The 20,361-nt window shown below is 42.4% G+C and overlaps 3 protein-coding genes across 5 annotated transcripts; 1 reads left to right on the forward strand and 2 right to left on the reverse strand.

Moving 5' to 3' along the window:
• Positions 1–7,972: 7,972 nt before the first annotated feature.
• Positions 7,973–14,490, reverse strand: trmt11 (tRNA methyltransferase 11 homolog). Its single transcript, XM_049026844.1, has 13 exons — positions 14,377–14,490; positions 13,976–14,041; positions 13,790–13,863; positions 13,287–13,368; positions 13,112–13,204; positions 12,525–12,659; positions 12,248–12,404; positions 11,824–11,904; positions 11,163–11,327; positions 10,950–11,022; positions 10,351–10,485; positions 8,726–8,846; positions 7,973–8,341 (listed from the first exon to the last, which is right to left on the reverse strand). The coding sequence occupies exons 1-13, from the start codon at positions 14,452–14,454 to the stop codon at positions 8,198–8,200; spliced, it is 1,404 nt and encodes a 467-aa protein (XP_048882801.1). The 5' UTR covers positions 14,455–14,490; the 3' UTR covers positions 7,973–8,197.
• An 810-nt stretch (positions 14,491–15,300) lies between these two features.
• Positions 15,301–16,825, forward strand: si:dkey-29b11.3 (actin-binding Rho-activating protein-like). Of its 2 annotated transcripts, none has more exons than XM_049026853.1 (2): positions 15,301–15,459; positions 16,043–16,825. In XM_049026853.1, the coding sequence occupies exon 2, from the start codon at positions 16,051–16,053 to the stop codon at positions 16,570–16,572; it is 522 nt and encodes a 173-aa protein (XP_048882810.1). In that variant the 5' UTR covers positions 15,301–15,459; positions 16,043–16,050; the 3' UTR covers positions 16,573–16,825. The 2 variants fall into 2 exon arrangements, with proteins under 2 accessions (XP_048882810.1, XP_048882811.1); XM_049026854.1 differs by having other exon boundaries at positions 15,312–15,459; positions 16,092–16,825.
• Positions 16,826–17,200: 375 nt separating this feature from the next.
• hint3 (histidine triad nucleotide binding protein 3) lies at positions 17,201–20,004 on the reverse strand. 2 transcript variants are annotated; one of them, XM_049026852.1, is made up of 6 exons: positions 19,822–20,004; positions 18,843–18,960; positions 18,658–18,727; positions 18,253–18,379; positions 17,898–17,982; positions 17,201–17,650 (listed from the first exon to the last, which is right to left on the reverse strand). In XM_049026852.1, the coding sequence occupies exons 1-5, from the start codon at positions 19,957–19,959 to the stop codon at positions 17,929–17,931; spliced, it is 507 nt and encodes a 168-aa protein (XP_048882809.1). In that variant the 5' UTR covers positions 19,960–20,004; the 3' UTR covers positions 17,201–17,650; positions 17,898–17,928. The 2 variants fall into 2 exon arrangements, with proteins under 2 accessions (XP_048882809.1, XP_048882808.1); XM_049026851.1 differs by having other exon boundaries at positions 17,201–17,982; positions 19,822–20,002.
• Between the last annotated feature and the right edge of the window lie 357 nt (positions 20,005–20,361).

The following is a 20,361-nucleotide window of genomic DNA, read 5'->3' on the forward strand; positions in this document are numbered from 1 at the left end:
TGCCTGGGTCACATGTGTGTGGAGTTTGCATGTTCTCCCCATGCCGTCGTGGGGTTTCCTCCGGGTACTTCGGTTTCCCCCCACAGTCCAAAAACATGCTGAGGCTAATTGGACTTGCTAAATTGCCCGTAGGAATGCATGTGAGAGTGAATGGTGTGTGAGTGTGCCCTGCGATGGGCTGGCACCCCATCCTGGGTTGTTCCCTGCCTCGTGCCCATTGCTTCCGGGATAGGCTCCGGACACCCCGCGACCCAGTAGGATAAGCGGTTTGGAAAATGGATGGATGGATGGAATTGCTTCAATATTTTTCCTATTCTGTTTTCTTTTCATACCTATAATGGGCGATTAGCTTCATACTCAGCACTGTCACACTTGGAAATGATATGACATTGAACCAAACACCAAAAGTAATCAGAAGTAAGCAAACATTCACAATTCACTGTAGCAATTACGTCAGGGGAGCCAATCTGTGGCAGGGGCAGTTTAGAGCACAACACTTGTTCTCTTGCAGCTCAGGGACGGATTACGGACCGGGTCAGCAGGGCCGCTGCCCAGGGGCCCTTGGGGTGCAGGGGGTCCGTGGGGCCCCTAGCCCAAAACAATTTGCAACGCTTATCAACAATGTATTTTCGTTTGTCTATTTTAGAGGGCCTACATTCTTTGATCCTCTGCCTACAAGGGCCCCTGACCCTATAGGGAGGGCGTTTGGCTGCCAAGGGCCCTTGAATTGTAGTGGTGGTGGTGGTGCTGGTGGTGGTGGGGGGGGGGGGGGGCTCGCGAACGTTTTGCCCAGGGGCCCACACAACCCATAATCCGTCCCTGTTGCAGCTATAAATACTTTTCAAATGAAACCAGTCAGATGCGATCTTTGTACAAAATAAGGTGGATGCATCTTTGTATTTGAAGACAAATGTATTTTGCTTTTACCAGAATAAAACGTGTTGCTCAGAACTAACACCGGATTTGCAAAAGTTGAAACCTATTTGTCACGATTCGCCGTAGAACAAGGGCGATCGTGCGTGTAAGGAGCAGGCAAGCAGGCAAAGTGTGGGGAAAACAGGGATTTATTGGTAGGGCAGGACGGAACACTGGCTCGAACATCCACAAACATCAATGACGGACAAGGGACACAGGCAAGACTTGGACTTAGACAGGACTGATCAAAATAACTAAACACAGCTGGGTACGATCAGGGAAGCACACATGGATAATCAGGGGGCCGTGGCACACACGAGGATCGTACGAGCCGGTATGACACTATAACTGTTGTTGTTGATTTTTTCCGCTAATTGCAGTGATTCAAAAAAACAGACCAGGCTATTAAGAAAGCTCAGGGGGGTTTGTACGTGGTGATCTTACAGTTTGGTTGAAAAGAGGTTTTTTCTTCTCCATAAATAGCTTTAAAAGATTTAGTATGTGTTTCCGTTTCCAGAGAAACGGCATTTCTCTAGCATGCTACTTTCAATGTGGCCTTTTCGAAACTATAGTTGTTCCTTTTTTTAAAAAAAAAAAACTCAGTTAAATTTATTTTTGTATAGCGCACAACTTTAACTTTAAATTTACAGTCGGTATTCAATAAATGCTAAGTTGAAAAATTTTGTGTATCCTTTGTTGTTATTAGTATGATATTTTACCATGCAAATAGAGGGGAAAACATCCAATTATTGGCTAAAATAATTCGGCAGCATATATCGGCCATCGGCTATTGAAAAACCCGTATCGGCCGACCAAGCATTTCTGTATGTAGCATAGTCTATTCATATTGTGGTTGTTTTCTTTCTACAGATTTCTATTTAGATTTTATCTAGACTTATTTTATTTTATATTGTTCTTGTCTCTGTGTTGTGTGTAATCGTGTGTAAGGTCATCGCATAAGCAATTTCCTCTGGGATCAATAAAATTTTCTGATTCTGATTCAAATAGGATTTAAACCTTCAACACCATTCCACACAACTCAGCATCAAATTCAAGTTTATGTAATAGAGTAAAATGGTCAGCCCCGTCAAAGGCAATTCTAAGCTCCAAACACATTAGCACAAACACATAGTCAGCATCAGTTGCCATTGTTATGTCATTTATGACTTTAGCTAAGGCAGTTTCAGTGCTGTATCCTAGACGGAAGCCCAAATGGAATCTATCCAGTATGCTGTGTGTCTCCAAGTATGACACCATGTGAACATATAAAAATTTTTTTGAGTTATATACCATATACGAATAAAAGTCAACAGATTGTAGTACTGGGGAAGGACACCATGGCGATGGCCGGGCCACAGAGGCAGACTGCTAGCAACCTTCAATCATTTTGATGCTCTGCAGGAAACCGTGATCTACACTCGGCCATGCAGGTGATGTTGAGCTTACAGATGGGACCCTTCTGATCTTCAACAACATTCGCAACAACTAGTGGTGCACTAATGTGGAACCCATATCAATATTTGATTTCTTTTTGTCTAGTATTACTGACAACTGATAACCAATGCTGATAACTGGTTAACCTCTAAGCTCCACAAATCTGTAGCGAAACTGATGTTGCTGATGTTACTTCTTAAGAGTGTATGAATGTGTGTAGCAAACCGCAATGTATAATGCCGGCAGGGAGATGTCGGCGAAGTAGCTTGGAACTGGAGACGGTAACGAGGGGCTAAGTGGTGAATGAGCCGACAAAATCTCTCCTCCTCCATTATGGAAAAAACACCCCCAGAAGGTTACTAGAGCAGGTAAGTTGTTTAATGAAATATATGAGGTTTGGGTCATCATTGCCTTCTGGGCTCAAACTGGCAACCATTTATGTATTTAGCAGATACTTCTATCCAAAGCAACATACATTTTTTAGAATGCAGTCCCTGGAGAAGTTGGGAATGAATGTTTTTTTCCAGGGTCCAACAGTGAAATAAATCTGTGACTTGAACTGGCAAGCTCCTGCAACTACGATTGGCACAGGTGCTCATTGGGTAACACTGTCCCCTCACACCCCCAGAGCTGAAGGCCTGGTTCCCAGCCTCTTTCTGAGTGCATGTTCTTCCTGTGTTCTTCACATGGTCTCCCACGCAAACCTCAAAGACATGGTCTGCAGTCTGCATGCGTGCAAGTGTGAGTGCATTCCCTGTGATGGGCAGATCGTGTGCCCTCTGTGTCCTGGGAAGATGGAGAGATGCTTGCCATGATAGATCCAAAAATCCACCCGGAGCTGGATAAGCAGCCCTTACTTGTGGGTTCCCTTTTGGAAGTCAGGGGTGACGGTGGATGGCCCAACACATAGCCGGAGATCTAGCTAGTACCTGCCTCATCCTATATGAATCTCATAGTGTTGCAGGACATACCAAGCTATGGGTAAAACTCGTGTTACTTTCTTCCACCCAAAAGCAGCACCTTACACTTCACGCATGGCTTCACTGCAGCTGCAACACAAGTGCCATTTAAAATGTTTCTTTTCACTTGATATTGCAAGAGAGATTTAAATGCTATGCAGTGGTTAGACCCAGAGGGCCACTTCGTACAACAGCTGCCATCCACTTCCTGTACCACCCACTACCTGCTATCATTATCATTTGGCCACAGTAGAGGAACAGACACGTCTTGGGGAGAGAGATAAGGAATGATGATGTTGGAAATTCCCCCAAAGACCTTATGAGGATTACACAGCGTGTAAAGATAATGATAGGAGCACCAATCCTCTAAATAAACTGGTTTCACTGGAAGGGGGTGTCAGACTGTGACATTTCCTTATGATTTAGTGTCTGTGGTAAAGAAATGCAGAAGGAAGGAGTGACTAATGTGTCTGATTAATGTCTAGGAGAAATTCGCTATTTTTTATAAATAACTGATGTTACTGGGTAAAGTTCAGTGGTACTAGAGTTAGAACTATAGCCTGTTAACTCCTGGTTTGAGGTCTGAGCAGTTGATAAATGCAAAGGAGGGGCCGGACCAATAGTGTTCCAAAGAGAGACACAGACATTTTCCATGCTTTATTAATTTTTGATTCAGTATTAGTCATAACATAAAAATATGATATGTCAGCAAATTACTTGTTTCGTAAGCTTGTTTTGTCAAGGGATTCGTGTCCCATCAAAATTTTCAAATCAAAAGTACAAAAATGCCCCCTGGTGGTCATTTTGCCACCACAACACATGTAAAAAAAACTGACATATGTTTTTACTATTAACATAGCCATTATTTGGTACTACTAATGCAGCCATCACAGACCTGCTTTTTAAGATGTTTTTGTTTCTTTTATTTTGTGACTTTAAAGGCTTTGCAGATTCCTGGACCAGAACACCACCTGGACCATAAACACATCGAGCTCTAATGCCGTGAGCCTGCTTTCGTCCATGAACGTTATTTGGCAAAGCAATGCCCAAAATTTGATATTTTAGGTTATGGTTACAGTAAAGCAGTTTTGTAAAGCACTTTACCATTAAGGAAAAAAGAATGTAGAATTAGTCTGCCATTTTCCATGCGACCAAATTCTGTAACTAGTGACAGACACCTGGCAAGTTTAAGATTGGGCTTTGAAATCGAGAACGAAAAACGAATGAAAATGAACGATCTTGTGAACCTCAATGCTATTTTGATGCTGTGGGGCTTGCTGAAGATGATGACCTGCACCAGGATGTCGGTATGCTGGTCAAGAGGGGAACTGCCCCATGGAGTGCAAATTTCAAAAAGGAAAAACACATTAGGGTATTTGCACATTCATATGTAAAACCGGGGAAAGATTTTAGGGCAACCATGGCGATTATAGCCTGTAAGGACAATCACAGTAAAACACGCACATTTCATTAATATATGACTGATAATATGTTAAACCTACAACAAATACCAACGAGAGCTCTAAATAATTTCCATGCTTAACCAACTCTGGCTGTTCACCTTCTGTTTCCGTTTCAACAGTGGTTAGCTGGCGAAGGTAGATTAAACTCAAAGAAATCCCCAAGAGCGCATAACCTTTTCTAAAAAGACAGCATTTTCACCACAATGCAGAGAGAGGAAGAGGAAGAGGTTCTTACAGAAATAATTATGAAGCCGCTCTGTGTTCATCAGATCACTACGACACATATGACTTCTACTGCTTTCTGCAGCACAGATTTCACAAGAATTGACCTATGAGTGTCTTTCGAGGAATGATGATATGTCACTTTCCTGATGTGCAAGATGAGTCTCATATACCATGCAAGGCAGATACGAAGATACACATATTCTCCTTGTTAATTGTTAATCCTTACGCAAAATGACATACACCTCTGCACCCATGGATCAAACCATGCCAAGGAAAACACATGGTCACGATTAATGTGCTTTCATGGTCAACAGAAGTTCAGGTAATGGATTCCACGACGACAGAGGTGCCGTGCAATCTCAGCAGTTGTTGTGGCATTTCAAAGATCCTTTAAGTGACACATTCATAAAAACTAAGCATATTAAACATATTTGTTTAGCTTTACATTACACAGCTATGAAAAACAAAAAGGCAAGAAGTGTTTGTGTAAACACTCAACTCTGCAATGAAATCCTCTAACTGTCTTGCTGACCCACTGTAACGCAACACACCCTGCAACAAAATAATCCCTTTCAGTTCCCTTTACAGGCCATCATCTTCTCATTTCCCTTGACCCTTGAAATCAGATGAACTGACTGCTGTGTGTCACAGCTCCATTCATCCACTGCAGTCCAGTCCACCTACTCCTTTCCAGATCTTCCCTCTGCGGCCCTACATCCGGTTTCTACCTCCCACCAGTTCAAATGCTAGCCATACCCACAAGAACCCAACATGCCAATTTTCATTGTATTTGCGATTGATTGTATTCTCGGTAACTACAAGACAGCAGTGCAAGCAGCACTGCGGCTGCAACCCTGCCGCACACCACTAGGGGGTGATCAGACCACACATACACACACACACACACACACACACACACACACTTAAGAGGTGACAAATAAGCATGGTTATGACTCGTGTTTGCCCCAGCCAGGAGAGGGACAGTTCACTTTAGCCTCATTTCCATCAATCCGGCACTGGTTTCACGCGTTTCCACAGCAAAAATGTGGCACCGTATAATGCGTATAATGTCAGCGAAAGTGGGACAGGCTATGGTGTCCAAACCTTCCATATACCCAGAAAATTCAGTCCATAACCGAAATAATTATGGAGTATAAAAGTATAAAAACCGGAGTATAAAAGTGTAGCAGTTCAGTGAGATATTGGGGTACCAGCCCGTTCAGCACTTTAAAAACAAGCAACAACATTTTAAACTCAATTCTAAACCTCACACGTAGCCAGTGAAGCGAGGCCAATATGGTCGTGCTTATGCTTACCAGTGAGGAGACGAGCTTTTCTCATTCTCATTTTCTCACTTTCAACATCATGCACCTTATTGCCTCTGTATTTAAAGTAATTTATTATCGTTCACACTTCATTGTGTGTCTATTTTGTGTCATCTGTTGTGTCAAATATTACAACTGTTATGTGTGTGTGCTGCTCCTCTATGCCTTTTAAATTGCCCCTTGGGGACAAATAAAGTTTTTTGAATTTGAATTTTGCTTCCTATAACCTCCAACCGGGAGGTTATAAAAGCATGGATAACCCTCACGAGATCTTTAAGGAGGAGATAACCTTTAACCTTAGCTATAAATCCCAATTGGTAAAAACAGAGCTCACCTAATTATCAAATATAAAAGCGCTGTCAATAGGTTCTTAACAGATGAACGAAGGTAAGGAGAAAGACGGCCCAAAAGAACAGAAAGGCAATCAATCTGCTTTTGGCCTAATAGAATAATCTCGGTCTTACTATCATTGAGGTTTTAAAAAAAATACTGTTCATCTAAGATTTAACTTCATTCAAGCAATCGAACAATGGCTGAATACAATCATTCCTGCTTAGGCTTAGAAGCAGGTACACTTGTATGTCATCTGCAAAACAGTGGAAGGGAATATTATATTTTTGCAGTGGCAAGAAATACAGTGAAAAGAGTACAGGGCCTAGGACAGAACCTTGAGGGACTCCAAAAGTAAAAGGAGTCATAGCTGAAGAGAATTCACTCAAATGGACTGAAAAGCTTCGGCCAGATAGGTAGGACTGAAACCATGAGGTCTTTGATACCTGCACAGCAAAAGTTTATGATCCACAGTGTCAAATGCAGCAGTAAGGATGAGAAGTACCAAAACGGTGGAGCTACCCGAATCTTGCATGAGATCATTGGTAACTCGCAAGAGGGCAGTTTCAGTATTGTGATATGATTTAAAGCCAGACTGAAACTTTTCATAGATTTCATTCGCAGTCAGGAATGACTGTAAGGACCGGATGGCTGTCTGTCTATACTGTCTACCTCCACCTCCCCATTTCCCTCACCTGTTGCTAGTCGTGCCTTTTTATGTTGTAAGGTGTAGTGACCATGTGCTTATGTGGCTGAGGAGTTTTTTTTTTGTTCTTACAATGTCCTCCCCACTGGAGTACAGTCTGGGGGCTGTTTTTTTATTCTCCTCCTCTCTCCTCATGTTATTCTGCTTCTTTTTCTTCTCTCTGTTTGCCCCTGTCTTCCTGACCTGTCTACCCCCTATTATACTATGTTTGTGTATATGTATGTCCGGGTTGATGGCCAGTTTTTTCGCTGGCACTTGTGACTAGTGACATGGTGTATTACAACAGCAATAAAGGGTTTCATCAATCATATTCCTTTTTTGCAGCCTTTACAGCTCTCTGGTACTCCGAAAGGCGTGCACCTAAAATTAGTTTAGAAATGTGAAGCTTTCCATTTTCTCTCAGCACACCAGCAAGCACGGCAGAGGGCAGGGTAGATTCAGAAAGCACTTTTGTGTGCTTAGATCTAAGAGGAGCAACAGAATCCAAGATATTAGTGCAAAAAGAATCTAAATAATTGAAAACCTCCTCGGCACTACATCACACACGGCACTAAAAGGGAAAAAACACCCTGAATGAATTGTCAGAAAGAAAGAACAGAAAAGAGCTGTGAAAGATGCTGTCAATTCAAATTTATTTGGTGTTAATCACTGAGAAACAGATGGACTTGCCTTAAAAAATAATTTATAATTAAAAAAAACACTCCGTACAGTGTTGCAGTAGAAGATAAACATTCATAAAATGAAAAAGAAAGCTTAAAAAAGCCTTAAGTCTTTTCCTACAGACCCACATGGATCCACCAGACAGACAGAATCACCGCCTGCACGCATTTGCCAGGCTGGTCAGTCGCTGCCATTCACCAGCGTGCTTCCGTCACTCTTCCCGCTGCGCTTGGTGATTCCGCTGAAGTACTTTTCCCGGAAGGCGTTGTGACCCTGGTAGGGGCTGAAGCGGGACTCCAGCACCAGTGCCTGCTTATCTGAATCCTGCAGGGGAAATCCCACAGACAGCTGGTCCACTAGCCATTGCTATGGTTTACATGTAGCTTAGGCACGGTAAAGCACAGAGAGATTAGTCATGGCGGCAGGTAGTGAAGGGACTAACGATTTGTAATGTAACGATTTGATGTTGAACCACTGCTGGTTCAAATCCTAGGATAAGTCCTGCTTTAATACTCTCAAGAAACCTTTATAAATGATGTAATAGCACTATAAAACACTACACTCCTTTAAGAAACAAAACCCCACAAAGATTAGTCATTACCGAGACGCAAATGTGACTCTCAGAAGGATACTGATATATGAACACCTGACCATCTATAATGTCCCTCGCACAGTCCCACATGCCCAAACCCCACCCGCCTCCCTCACCTCCACCTCCTTCATCTTCTCCATGGTGATGAGGCGCCGGGATGTGTGACTGGACAGCGTCTGCTCGCAGTTGCTGACTAGCCTGAGGCAGGGGTGCAGGGGGACGATCTCCTCCCGGTACCTAGGAGACATCACGCAGCTTCTGAGCATGCTCAGTAGTAGGGCCTTTCCCTGAAAGTCGACTATCCCAAAATTCCGTCCAAGATTCCCAAGTCGAATGTGATTCCTAAAGTCGAACAACTGTTTTCTTTTTTTCCCCGTCAGGGTGCATTATAACAAGACAAAACAGAAGCTTACAAAGGAGACGACACTTCAATAAGAGATTATAAATAAGAGGAATCATAAATATATTTTTATATTCTACCGTGCCGATAGCAGTAACTAGCGACCTAGCCATTGTGAAAAATAGTTGTGGTTAATCGGGAACTCTACCAGGTCTACACATCCATCCCAGAAGATCCATCTACGTAGAGATGTGCATCTCCATCACTAAAGTCAGTAAAATACACATCTAGATGCATTGCCAACAAAGTAGCTACTAATGCACTACAATATGATTCACCAGTATTGCAATTCAGTGTGATTCGCTACAATTTCATTTCACTGACAACCCCTGCTCTCCTGTTTGTCACCTCAAGTCTACAACCCAGAGCCACAGACCTGTCATGTGTCTGACCTGGTCTCCTCTGGACCTGGCCTGGCACATCTACTGCCTGTCATAAATGACACCCCCAAGAATGTCCAAGGAAACCCAATACTTCTCAAGTCCGGAGGCTGAGCCTCTGTATCCAGGGACCCTGACAGATGCCATGCTGCCTGTGTTCTTGCATAGGCTAACCTCACCGGTCCAACATGGCAACACCAGGGTGATTGAAGCAGTCACAAAGGAACCCAAACACTGCCTGCAGATGGCATCCGTGTAGAATCGGGGGCCTCTTCCTACCCACAGGTCAGACAATTTTTGCCGATTCAGGAAAAATATGCAGTTTTTATGCTTTTTGAGTGGACATTCAGCTGCTGCTGTTGGTATGTCACAAAAAGGAGAACTGACAGAGGACAGAGTGAAGTATAATTATGTTTTCATGCTTGAGGATGCCCAGTCTGACAGTTCTCCGGCCCTTTAATGTGGAGTTGACGGGTGGTATTTTGCAGCTTGAGCACACCAGAGTGCTGTGTGCTCCACTCATGGCTCATGAGAGAAAGGTACTGCTAGATTAAAGTGGTGCAAGACCATCACTTACTGGCTTACACTGTTACACTGCCACCTGGTGGTCAGCTGCATAATTACCGTGTACTCCAGCAATAAATTAAACAATAATGTACCAAGAGGCAGAGTTCATACCTGTTAGCATTCAAACATAAATTCAGCGCATAAAGTTTTCACAGTTGATTCTGCAGAAGGGCCACCGAGGATTAAAAATATCGCTTAGGTATTGTACAGCACAGCTGTGTACATTCATCTTCCAACTACTTACAGGAAGGACTCAGGCCTATCTCAGATACCACCAGACACAAGACACGGGCAAACTCAGGATCTCAGACCATGGAGGTATGAGGCCACAGTGCTACCCACTGAGCCCAAATACAATCTTATAGAGCGCATTCAGAACATATTTGATACTCACTCTGGCCTGTAGACAGGAAGCCAGTAAACCAGCCTCCCTCCAATCACCAGGCAGTGGGCCGCAAAACTTAACAGGTCACTAAAGATGTCACTCAGGTGATACGCCATGGAAACGGGAACGTGACTCTCTCCACCGCTAGGGCGCAACAAAGAGGACATCTTCAAAAATGGGCCGAGCGTACACACAACATGGAAATGTAAACACTGTTGAAAAAAGCGTTGATCAAACAACAGATCATGAGTCAAAATCATATTTAAGATGAAGAGACCTTAAGATTATAACAACTATACCGTATATAACAACTGTCACCGTGAGAAGATTAAAAGGTCTCTACTATTGTGTTTCCAAACCCAGTCCTTGCAGACCCCCAGACAGTCCACATTTTTGCTCCCTCCCAGCTCCCAGCCAATCAAAAACACAGAACACCTGGTGTTAGGAGCTGGGAGACAGCAAAAATGTGGACTGTCTGGTGGTCCCCGAGGACTGGGTTGGGAAACACTGGTGTACTGGATAAGAAGGGTAATACTGAGAAGATACAGGGGAAGGAGCAATCTCTACTGAAAGGGATGAGTAGGGGTGGGGTGGGAGGGCACACCTACAAGTCTTCTGCTGACTTGCTTGACTCTTTCTGGGAGCCTGTTCTTCTAGTAGATTCACGGATACCATATGGAGCTAAGAAAGAGAGGAACCAAACACGCAAGTCAGCTGATAATGGGCAGCAGGGCCCCTCCTGACATTGAACTGCTGGACTGGACAAAAGCAGAAATATTGGTCAGCATGCCACCTTTCACAGTGATAGATTATGAGCGTACGGTCAGTGATGATGGCGTCAAACAGTGGCCCCTGTCTCCAGATGGCTTTGGACGAGTCTGACACCAGGACATCCACATAGAACTTCTCAGTCTCATACTGGCGGAGGTTGGCTCGAATGTTTTCGTCTGGACCACGCCACTTCTGGTTCTTCCTGGATGCTTTTCCTGGAATAACACTGACGGTCAGGCCCTGGGGTGTCCAGGTGCCGCCAATCATGCACCCACACATACGAAAACGTTGGTTAAAAATTCAAGGAAGGATGCGTGTTTTGGCCTGAGGTACGGGACTTGCGTAAAGATGTACTGAAATCTCACTGGAGAAAAGTTTTGGCCAAAACTTTTTTTAGAATTATTGATCCTCTTGGGGAAATTCTCTTTACGCCTCCCCCAACTTCCTCTCTATAGGTGACAGTGGGCTGGCTATGAAGGGCGGACACCTGTTGTGGTGCCCATGGAGCTGTGGGACCTTCTGGTCACCGGCACCAAGGCTTAGCCCACTAAGCCACACGCTGTCCCCAATAATGTAGTGCAATGATGAAATGCAACAAAAGACTGTGTAGGTTCCATCTCTCACAGACGTCAGAAATCTTGTTCAAAAGCTGAGCTCACCACCCTAAAAGCTGAAGATGTACAACCTAATACATATGGTATGTATGCATACCTATTCCATGGATTGTGTTGTAATCAATGTCGGTTCCACACACGTATGCTCCAAAGTGTGAGCATGCAACTAGCAGGCTGCCTGAGAGGAAGGAAAAACAGGTCAATGCCAGGACAGATTGCAGTGTGGACGCTTACAGAGACTGTGTCGAATTGCAGTGTCGATGTGTTCAGGACCCAATATGCAGACAATGTACCACCTTTTCCACTGCATCTCCCTCACACACAGAAATTATATCACCTTTGTTTGGATTCAAACTTTAAAAAAATATATTTAAAAATACCAACAAGAAACAAACAAAATTTCACATTTTTATTTTTGTCCGTTTGGATCATGTTTTGTCCTCTTTGTTCCACTGTGGACCTACAATGCTTGTAATCATAAAAAGAATGTGACGCTTTGACCCTCATGTCGGGCACCTCACCTGTCCCAACAAATGGGTCAAACACCAGGTCGTGGGCTTTGACACGTGCATGATTGGCCATGATGAAGGACAGGCCCGCATCCATGCTGGTGTTCCCGATAAAATGCCTTGTCTTCACGCTATGGGAGCGAATCAGGACTCGCTGGCCATCAGCAATCTGCAGAGGGTGGGTTGGTAGTTTGGGCAGAAGAATATATTACTACAATAAGCTACAAAGCTGGATGACCACAAACACTCCTTGCTTAAGATCCCATGGAGGAAGATGTGACATGCTCACCCATCGGCCAAAGTATACATAGAAAGGCTCATCTGGAATATTATTGGGATCAGAGCCGTAATCCTCCAGCAAGCAAAAGATATGTTCTGGATTCTTCAAGTTCACCTTTCCTTGAAACGGGAGGAACTCCAAGGCCTGGAAATAAAAGACGGATCATTACACACTCCACCCTGATCTAGAAAATACATACACAAAGAATTAACCGATATAACTAGGTACTGAACACATACTTCCCAACACCAACATCCATGCCCGGCTTTTGACCTACATCGGTATTTACTCCATCCACACAACTCAGTAGACATGACCAATTTCAATGTGTCCAACAGTGCTTTATTTTTTTAACTAAAATAAATGAGCCCTGCTGGCAACCCATCCAGGCTGCTCCCCAGTCTCTTGCCCTAAGCACTCCAGGAAAAGGATATACTGGATAAAGTGGCATGGATGAATGGATGAAACACAAATGGCAGATTGGATGGAGAAAGACTGAACACACGAAGAGGATAATGGCTTCTGGAAAAGGAAGCTCCCCTTCTGCTCAGCTCCACTACCACTCATCCTGAAACACTGTCCAGTATGACACTCACATCGATCTTCTTAATTCTGTCCTTGAAGACCAGGGTCTTGTTGAACGTATACACATTTATTTTATATGTTGACTCTTTCTGTATAAAAGGGGCCTGTCAATGAAGAGGAGAAACAAATGTAAGTACCAGTGGCTAACTGGTTTTGTTTTATTAGTCGTTTAGTTTTTCCACTCACCATGTCATCTGTGGGGTATTTCTGAAGGGATGCCTGCAGTTCACTGGGTGTTCGTCCATGACCCCATAGTTCAAACACTGATCTGAGGCACAAGACATGAAAAATATTTCCCAATAAAACTACATCCCATTAAATTCCTTCGATCTTATTAAATATATCATGAATAGTCGCATTTTTACTTTCCTGCTAACAGAATCAGTGTCCAAAATAATTCCTACTTCATCTATCTTAGAATGGTAACCCTTCAACAACTTTATCAAATGGTTCCTTTCATGGGCGTAAATTACAGGGGGTATGGGGGGGTTGTAGCCCCCCCCCAATAACTCAAAGCCAGCTAATACAACCCCCCGAATAATCATGTTTCTCCCGTAATGTGTGGAGACCTCAACCTCCCCCCTTCAATGTTCCAGCCAAAGTTACGCCATTGGATCCTTTAGAAGAATTGAAACTATTGTTGTCCCTCAAATCATTTAAATTGGGATAATTATTCTTCGAACACTTACTTGGCACACACAGTTCTTCCCATGATACTGAGCACGTCATCTTCAGACACATTATTCAGAACCCAGAATGGAGACTATTTAGATTGTGGGTGGGTGAAACCAGAAAGGTTGGTATTAGTTTTTTTTGTATTCCGTTACAAAATCCAGATTTACTTGACAAGTTATTGTTGAGTAAATACTGTTTACCCTTTCTTTAAAGTTTTCTGCGGGACAAAATTGTTTGCCTCTTAGCGATAGCAGTGCCTTGATCTCCTGTAAAAGATTAGACAGGGTTTAAGAGTGACTACACAAATAGGTACTACAATCACTTTGCATGGTATATGAAATCGCACCAAGCTCAAATTCAGTATATAGTATTTTATATATTAAAGATATCGGACCGGTCGTCTAGGTGGTAAATATAAAAATAAAAATTACACTGTGGCTAACAACACAGCTAGCGATTTATTTCTGCACAAGTCAGATAATTGAAAAAACTGAACGGGGAAAACTGTCCTTTTGCGGTCAGCGAAAATTAACGTTTTGCGATCAAACCTCTGAAATACGCTAAATAAACATAAAATTCATTCAAATGGATGAAGACGTACCGGTAGTCTAAATTCAATATTATCTTGGGCTAGATGTAGCAAATATTGCCTACACGCTCGACTACAGTGAAGCGCCATGTTGCGTGTCACGTCTAAAATAGACTTTACGGAAATACCTCCCTATTACATGGGGTTCCACATCATGTTTCACAATTGCTGCTATTCACAACTTTTAATTTGTTTATTTAAATTAAAGGTATACATAAAATACCGACAGAATTACGAAAAAGATACCGATGACACAGCAAAAAAGAGCTAGTGGCAAGAATTTTTTTTTACTACAACACTCCAACATTATGTGCTTTTTTCAGTAGATTTAACATAACTGAGAGATATTCACTGCTTTACAGTCTAGAAGCACGAATTGTTTAGCAGAACTTTCTAAACAGTTCTATTTCTGGTATCTTTCCTTGTAAACATATACATCGTGATGCTGTGAATCTGCATTCCACAAGGAGTAATAGCTTGTCAGTCGTACTCAGGGATATAAATACATGAGCGAATATATGACAAAATAGAGATAAGCCCCATGTTGATCATTTTGTGCTGTGTGACGTGTTCTATGATTGAGCTTGTATTTTTATGTATGTATTGTGAGGTATCTCTGCAGACCTTGATAAAAAGTCAGTAATTGTCATTTCCGATTAATGAACTGACATCTGTTTGTTTGTAGAGTGTATATATAAGAAAGGACCGTGCTTCAGTCTTTGCAGTAAAAACTGTTTTCATATCAATAATGTCACCCAACTGAAAATTGTCTTTAACTCGGTTTGTATGTATTCCCTGTGCGGTTGAACTAAGCATTCGCAAACAAACGTAACTAAAACCAACCTCATAAGATTCTTTTTCTAAACTCAGCCCATCGGTATAACAACAACAGATGATTGGATAACAATTGACATGTAAAGCGGCTCGAAGCTTTGATTGGCTTCTGAACACGTCAGTCAGTGTTATGAGGTCAGAAAGTATCCGCATCATCCGCACTTAAGCTGTGCAGAGAGCAAAGTAAAGATAACAGGAATGTTATCTCCGGGGTGTCGCCGCAAGGCTGAAGATAAATAAACATCGTGACAAGTAAAGAAGGTTTGTAAAAAGTAACTATAAATGCCTTTCTGTGACTATATGTAAATAGGATGAAAAATCTCAGAGACAACACGAATAAGATACGTTGCCACTTATATGTTGAAAAGTCCTGTAGTTCAGCGAAAATTAATTTTAAACCCGCATGAAAGTTGCAGCACGTCTGGGAAATAACAATGATACGAATCGATTGTGTATGAGACTGTTCGATAACTGCATCTGTTTATGCTAAACTTTGTGCGCGTACTTCATGCGTCATCGTTTCGAGAGTCATTAGCTTACCTGTAAAACAGGCTGTTGGCAACATTAACGCTATTTACCTGCAATGTGCGCACTCTGACCTGGATATTTGCTGGACGATGAATACACGTTACCTTATATGGTGATGTGCGAATGGTTAATCAAGGTGGAGCAAATATTTTAATGTTTCAAAAGAATTTTTTATGACATGTATTTTTAAAATACATATGTAAAATTTTGACGAAAGACATTTTAAGCAAGGGTATATTTGATATGATGATTATTAGTTCATGGAATATTAGCAGAACTTGCTTGCCAATCCAATACGACCTTTTTCCCCTTGCAGAAAATGACATGCCTGGTTGTAAGCTGATCCACTGTGTGTTCCTATACAGCAGCCCTATCATGAATACGGATAATGCGGATGATACGGGTAACACTATAACGGGATCATGTGCAAGCTCTGTGAAAGGGTTAAAGGACAGCTGGCAGAATTGGTCCAGCGATCACCGGGAGTACCAGAAACACAACCCGTTTAGCGATGGCAGAGAGGTGACAGCACGCATCAGGAAGGGACAGGCGGGATATGGAAGACCCCAGGAGGGATCCAAAACGGAGCAGCGAGGTTTCGATGCGCACTCACACATCGGGAGAGAGGTAAAGGAGCTATGTGACGTCATCAAAGATATAGGCGAGCGCCGTGAGGATGGGACAGTCACGGTGGAGTTTGGGAGACTGTTCGAGTGCTATGTCAGCATCTCCAACAAGGTGGTGGGAGTACTGCTGCGGGCTCGACGCCAGGGACTGGTCCACTTTGACGGCGAGATGCTGTGGCAGGGACAGGACGACGGAGTCCTCATTACTCTGCTGCAGTGATCAGTGCTGGTCACACCCAATAAAACTATGGTGTGAAATGGTGACCTCAGGACAAGATCCCCACCTGGAATACCAGTCCACTGGGGGGCCTGACCTCAGCTTATACCTCAGCAAAGTTCACTTTACTTGTATACAAGTAAACCTTTACAAATGTCAAATCATAAAGTGGAAACAATGTATCCTTATACTATCTAAAAAGGAAAACTAAGAGACTAATACAAGATAATAAGGAATAAAGTGCCATTGTACACTAGGTGTTGAGTGCTGGACTTGAGGTGATGTTTGTCTTTAAATGATGCTTATACATATTTTTCACTAACATATCACAAAATCTTGCCAGCTCTCACATACCTTGGTTACAGAATCGATATCCACCATTCTGCTAAATCACTGCATTGCTAATGCAGAAGCTACTTAGGGACATAGATATTTGAATAGATACACACCAGTTTTGATATTTACCGTGGTTAAAACTATAGTTATTTTACGATAAGCACTGGATTGTAAAGGGCTGACTGCCCTGCTTCAAATGCTTATGTTTTTAATGAATTTCAGTGAAAATAATATAGGGGTAAATTACTGAGATGCAAGAATCATATTTGTTTAAAAGTTCATCTGGACACAAATGTCCAAGCCATTAGACAAAGCATTTATTACAATAATTAATATTTTTCAATATACAGACTTGAACATTAAATTTACAACCATATTTGAACCAAGCCCTGAATTTGAGAGCCTTTCCTGCCTTTATACATCATTTAAGGGTTAGTTCTTCATGTCACTCTTTATACTGTTAACTTTTCTGTTCCTAGCAATACATTCAATCAAGCAACAATATGTTAATTATCCACAGAGACTGGAGGACGGTGACAGTCTGCTGTATGTCCACTGCTGGCAGGTGCATTATGGGTAAATAATTATGTCGGCTATGGTGAAATGTGCCATTTGACCTTTTATGCAATTGGACAGGAACAATTTGAGAAATTAGAGTCTTAAGTTGCATGAAGGTCATGGGGGTATAAAACCTTCCAGTTAGAGAAAATGACTTAGGCCTCGTCTCAAAAGGGTATCCATGCTTCTATGAAGCATATTTGCAAATAGGAAAAAAACAAAATTTTACTGATGGATTATATCAAGTTACGTACTCATCTGCTTACGAGTTACAGGCGTCAGTACTTCATATCACATTGCACTCGCATCACGCTGTGATTTAACGTAATAAATGTGCTGGTGCTTAGCAGCATATTCTGAACTCATTCCAAACATTCAGAGTCAGTGTTCTTCCAGATGCGGCCCATGCAGAGACAGAATGAGCACTAACGTACTCATGCCCTGCCTGACAGAGTGGAACGTGTTTCACTGGACCGGGTCACTGCTCATGAGGTTCAGCCTCTGGATCAGCTGGTCAACCTGAACACAGATGCAGAAAGACACAGAAGAATCAATTTTGGGTCTGGTTTCCTGTTGGTATTTGTAAGTGCATCAGAGTAGTAACACAAGGACATATGAGAAAGCATGCATTGAGATAAGCTCTCTGTACAAAATGCATGAAGTACAATGCAGTGATCGTTGCACACCGGTGGTGACCAAACTGAACTTAATAGATCAACTTCATTTTAAATTGATAACTGAAGAGTGCATTCTGAGTAATGTGACCAAGGACCTGGCGGAAGTGCTTACTGTAATAAACCACATGGAGTTGGGTCTGTATATGAGGCGTGACGTAAACCCCATCTGACTGACTGGTGCCAGTACGTGGAGGTGCAGGTGAGTCACAGAGCAGAAAGGAGGCCAATGGAAGCCCAGCCTGTGAAGATAGTCGGTAGTATTTAACCTCCGTTAGTACAGACAAACCCTGTGACCCTGACGGGGTTGTAAGTCATCAGAAGACAGACGGATAGTCCAGAAATAAATACAGTAAAGTTTGTAAAATATTAAAAGCCAGGGATGGGAATTGATCAAACAAGTCCGGCAGTGTGAAGCTGAAGTGCTACCCAAATCCAAAGTAAACAATAAGCCTTTCAAATGAAGCAAAATGACATTAATCTGTCGATATTCTGCAGGGAAAGGTGAGCATAGTCATACCTGATATCATCAAGATCTGTTATGTTATTGTTCTGCAGCATGGTCTTCCCCAACTCCACCATCTTCTCCACTGTTGACAGGCAATAAATGAGACCAACCCAGCTAAAGACATTGCACCTTTAGAAAATCAGGTGCTTGTGAATATTATTATTATTATTATTATTATTATTATTATTATTAATAACCTAGGGGAATATGATCTTTCTGCAGGGATTTACAGTTCCCGACGTGTTTTGTAGGAACCACCAGATAATGATGTGGCGCGCCGGGGTTTATGTCTCTGAAACAGGAAAGTTCTTCATCCTGTGGTGACACAGACAAAATTGTTGTATATCATTCTGTGCCTATATTCGATTATTGTCTATTTCGGGGGTTGGTGTACAGTGAAATGCTTAGTGATGCCTTGCGTGTAACGTCAATTTTATTTAATTAAAAAAGCTAAGTCAAATCACTGGACTTCCTCTGTCTCCGCCATGAATGATTTAAATAGTGTATCGTAGCAAACATGGCTTTAAGTGGGGAAAACCCGGTGTCAGTACGCCCCTTGTTATTCAGTGCGGGCAGATCAGAGTACCGATCCTCTGATGAGGGACAGGTGTTGTGCTTTAAACTGCACTCTTGGCGTAATCGCTGCGGGGAATAGTGAAAAATTGCTTCCTGATTTCCTGATTACTTTTGGTGTTTGGTTCGATGTCATATTTCCTGGTGTGACGGTGCAAAAATAAAAATATTATACCTCGCGTTTGAATGAAAAGGTAGCAAGTGTCCACATTTACAACGTTTTACAGGAGGTCGTTAATCTTAACTTAAGGTTTGATTGTAAACTGCCATAATAAACCAGTAATGTTCGTGTTTTTTAGTCTTCTTTAGGGTAAGAAAAATAAAGTTGCAGCGAGCGGTCGCTTCTGCCGAGCAGGAGACTCGACGCGATATCGCCTTTAAAAAGAGGAGGGGGCATGGGGGCAGTTTGGAGCACAACACCTGTTCTGCATTCAAGCACTTCTAGCCAATACCCTCACATGAGCAGCTACATAAGTAATATTTCATGAAGTTCTCATAATTTTCTTCACTCCTAGTTTTTACTGACCGTCGATAACTAGAACATCTATTCGCTGTCATTGTCAGAGCTAGCACGAAAACTGGTGTTTGACTTATCATACTTACAGAATACAGCAGATCAGATTTAACTTCTTTATTCAAAATCTTGCAAAATATGCATGCATTATCATATCCATCGTTTTGACCGCCGCTGCTGTTTTCTCCACTTCTTTCGGCTACCTCCATACCTTCACTCGTAGCCATCTTAACGAGCGTCTGCAGACCAGGAGATGTAGATGATTTCAGTAAACATCGAGTTAAAGGGAAAAACGAACAATTATCGATTGGCTGCACGGGGGATATTTGAACGCCCACGAAGAGCAGAGACATAACTATACGAAGGACGTTTGATAGATTATTAATACTTTCGGGGCAGTGCCATGCAAAGACTGTTCGAAGTGCGGGTGCTCGACCAGGCAAGGGGGCATGGTTGCTAAAACGTCTCCGCTAAACAAATCATTTGGGAATCGTTTGGATTCGGAATGTCCGGCCTGGCGATGCCTCTACTTGTACGACTTGAAAAATAGACCTGTCCATTATCTTAACCACCACAATAAATGGAAAGACGCGTAATTAACACTTATTCATCCATTTGCATAAACTGAG

The sequence above is a fragment of the Brienomyrus brachyistius genome, chromosome 9 (genome assembly GCF_023856365.1).
Source record: "Brienomyrus brachyistius isolate T26 chromosome 9, BBRACH_0.4, whole genome shotgun sequence".
Lineage (NCBI taxonomy): Eukaryota > Metazoa > Chordata > Actinopteri > Osteoglossiformes > Mormyridae > Brienomyrus > Brienomyrus brachyistius.

Bases quoted from the DNA above. Each gene is read 5' to 3' on its own strand.
- si:dkey-29b11.3 (XM_049026853.1), top strand. From the start codon at position 16,051: ATGCCTGGTTGTAAGCTGATCCACTGTGTGTTCCTATACAGCAGCCCT.
- trmt11 (XM_049026844.1), bottom strand. From the start codon at position 14,454: ATGGCGCTTCACTGTAGTCGAGCGTGTAGGCAATATTTGCTACATCTA. The intron at 13,864-13,975 runs GTAAACAGTATT...CAATCTAAATAG, and splicing joins CAGAAAACTTTAAAGAAAGG to TCTCCATTCTGGGTTCTGAA. The intron at 13,369-13,789 runs GTAAGTGTTCGA...CTTGTGCCTCAG, and splicing joins GGAAGAACTGTGTGTGCCAA to ATCAGTGTTTGAACTATGGG.
- hint3 (XM_049026852.1), bottom strand. From the start codon at position 19,959: ATGGCTACGAGTGAAGGTATGGAGGTAGCCGAAAGAAGTGGAGAAAAC. The intron at 18,380-18,657 runs GTATGACTATGC...CTATCTTCACAG, and splicing joins ACAGATCTTGATGATATCAG to GCTGGGCTTCCATTGGCCTC. The intron at 17,983-18,252 runs GTAAGCACTTCC...ATCTGTGTTCAG, and splicing joins ACTCCATGTGGTTTATTACA to GTTGACCAGCTGATCCAGAG.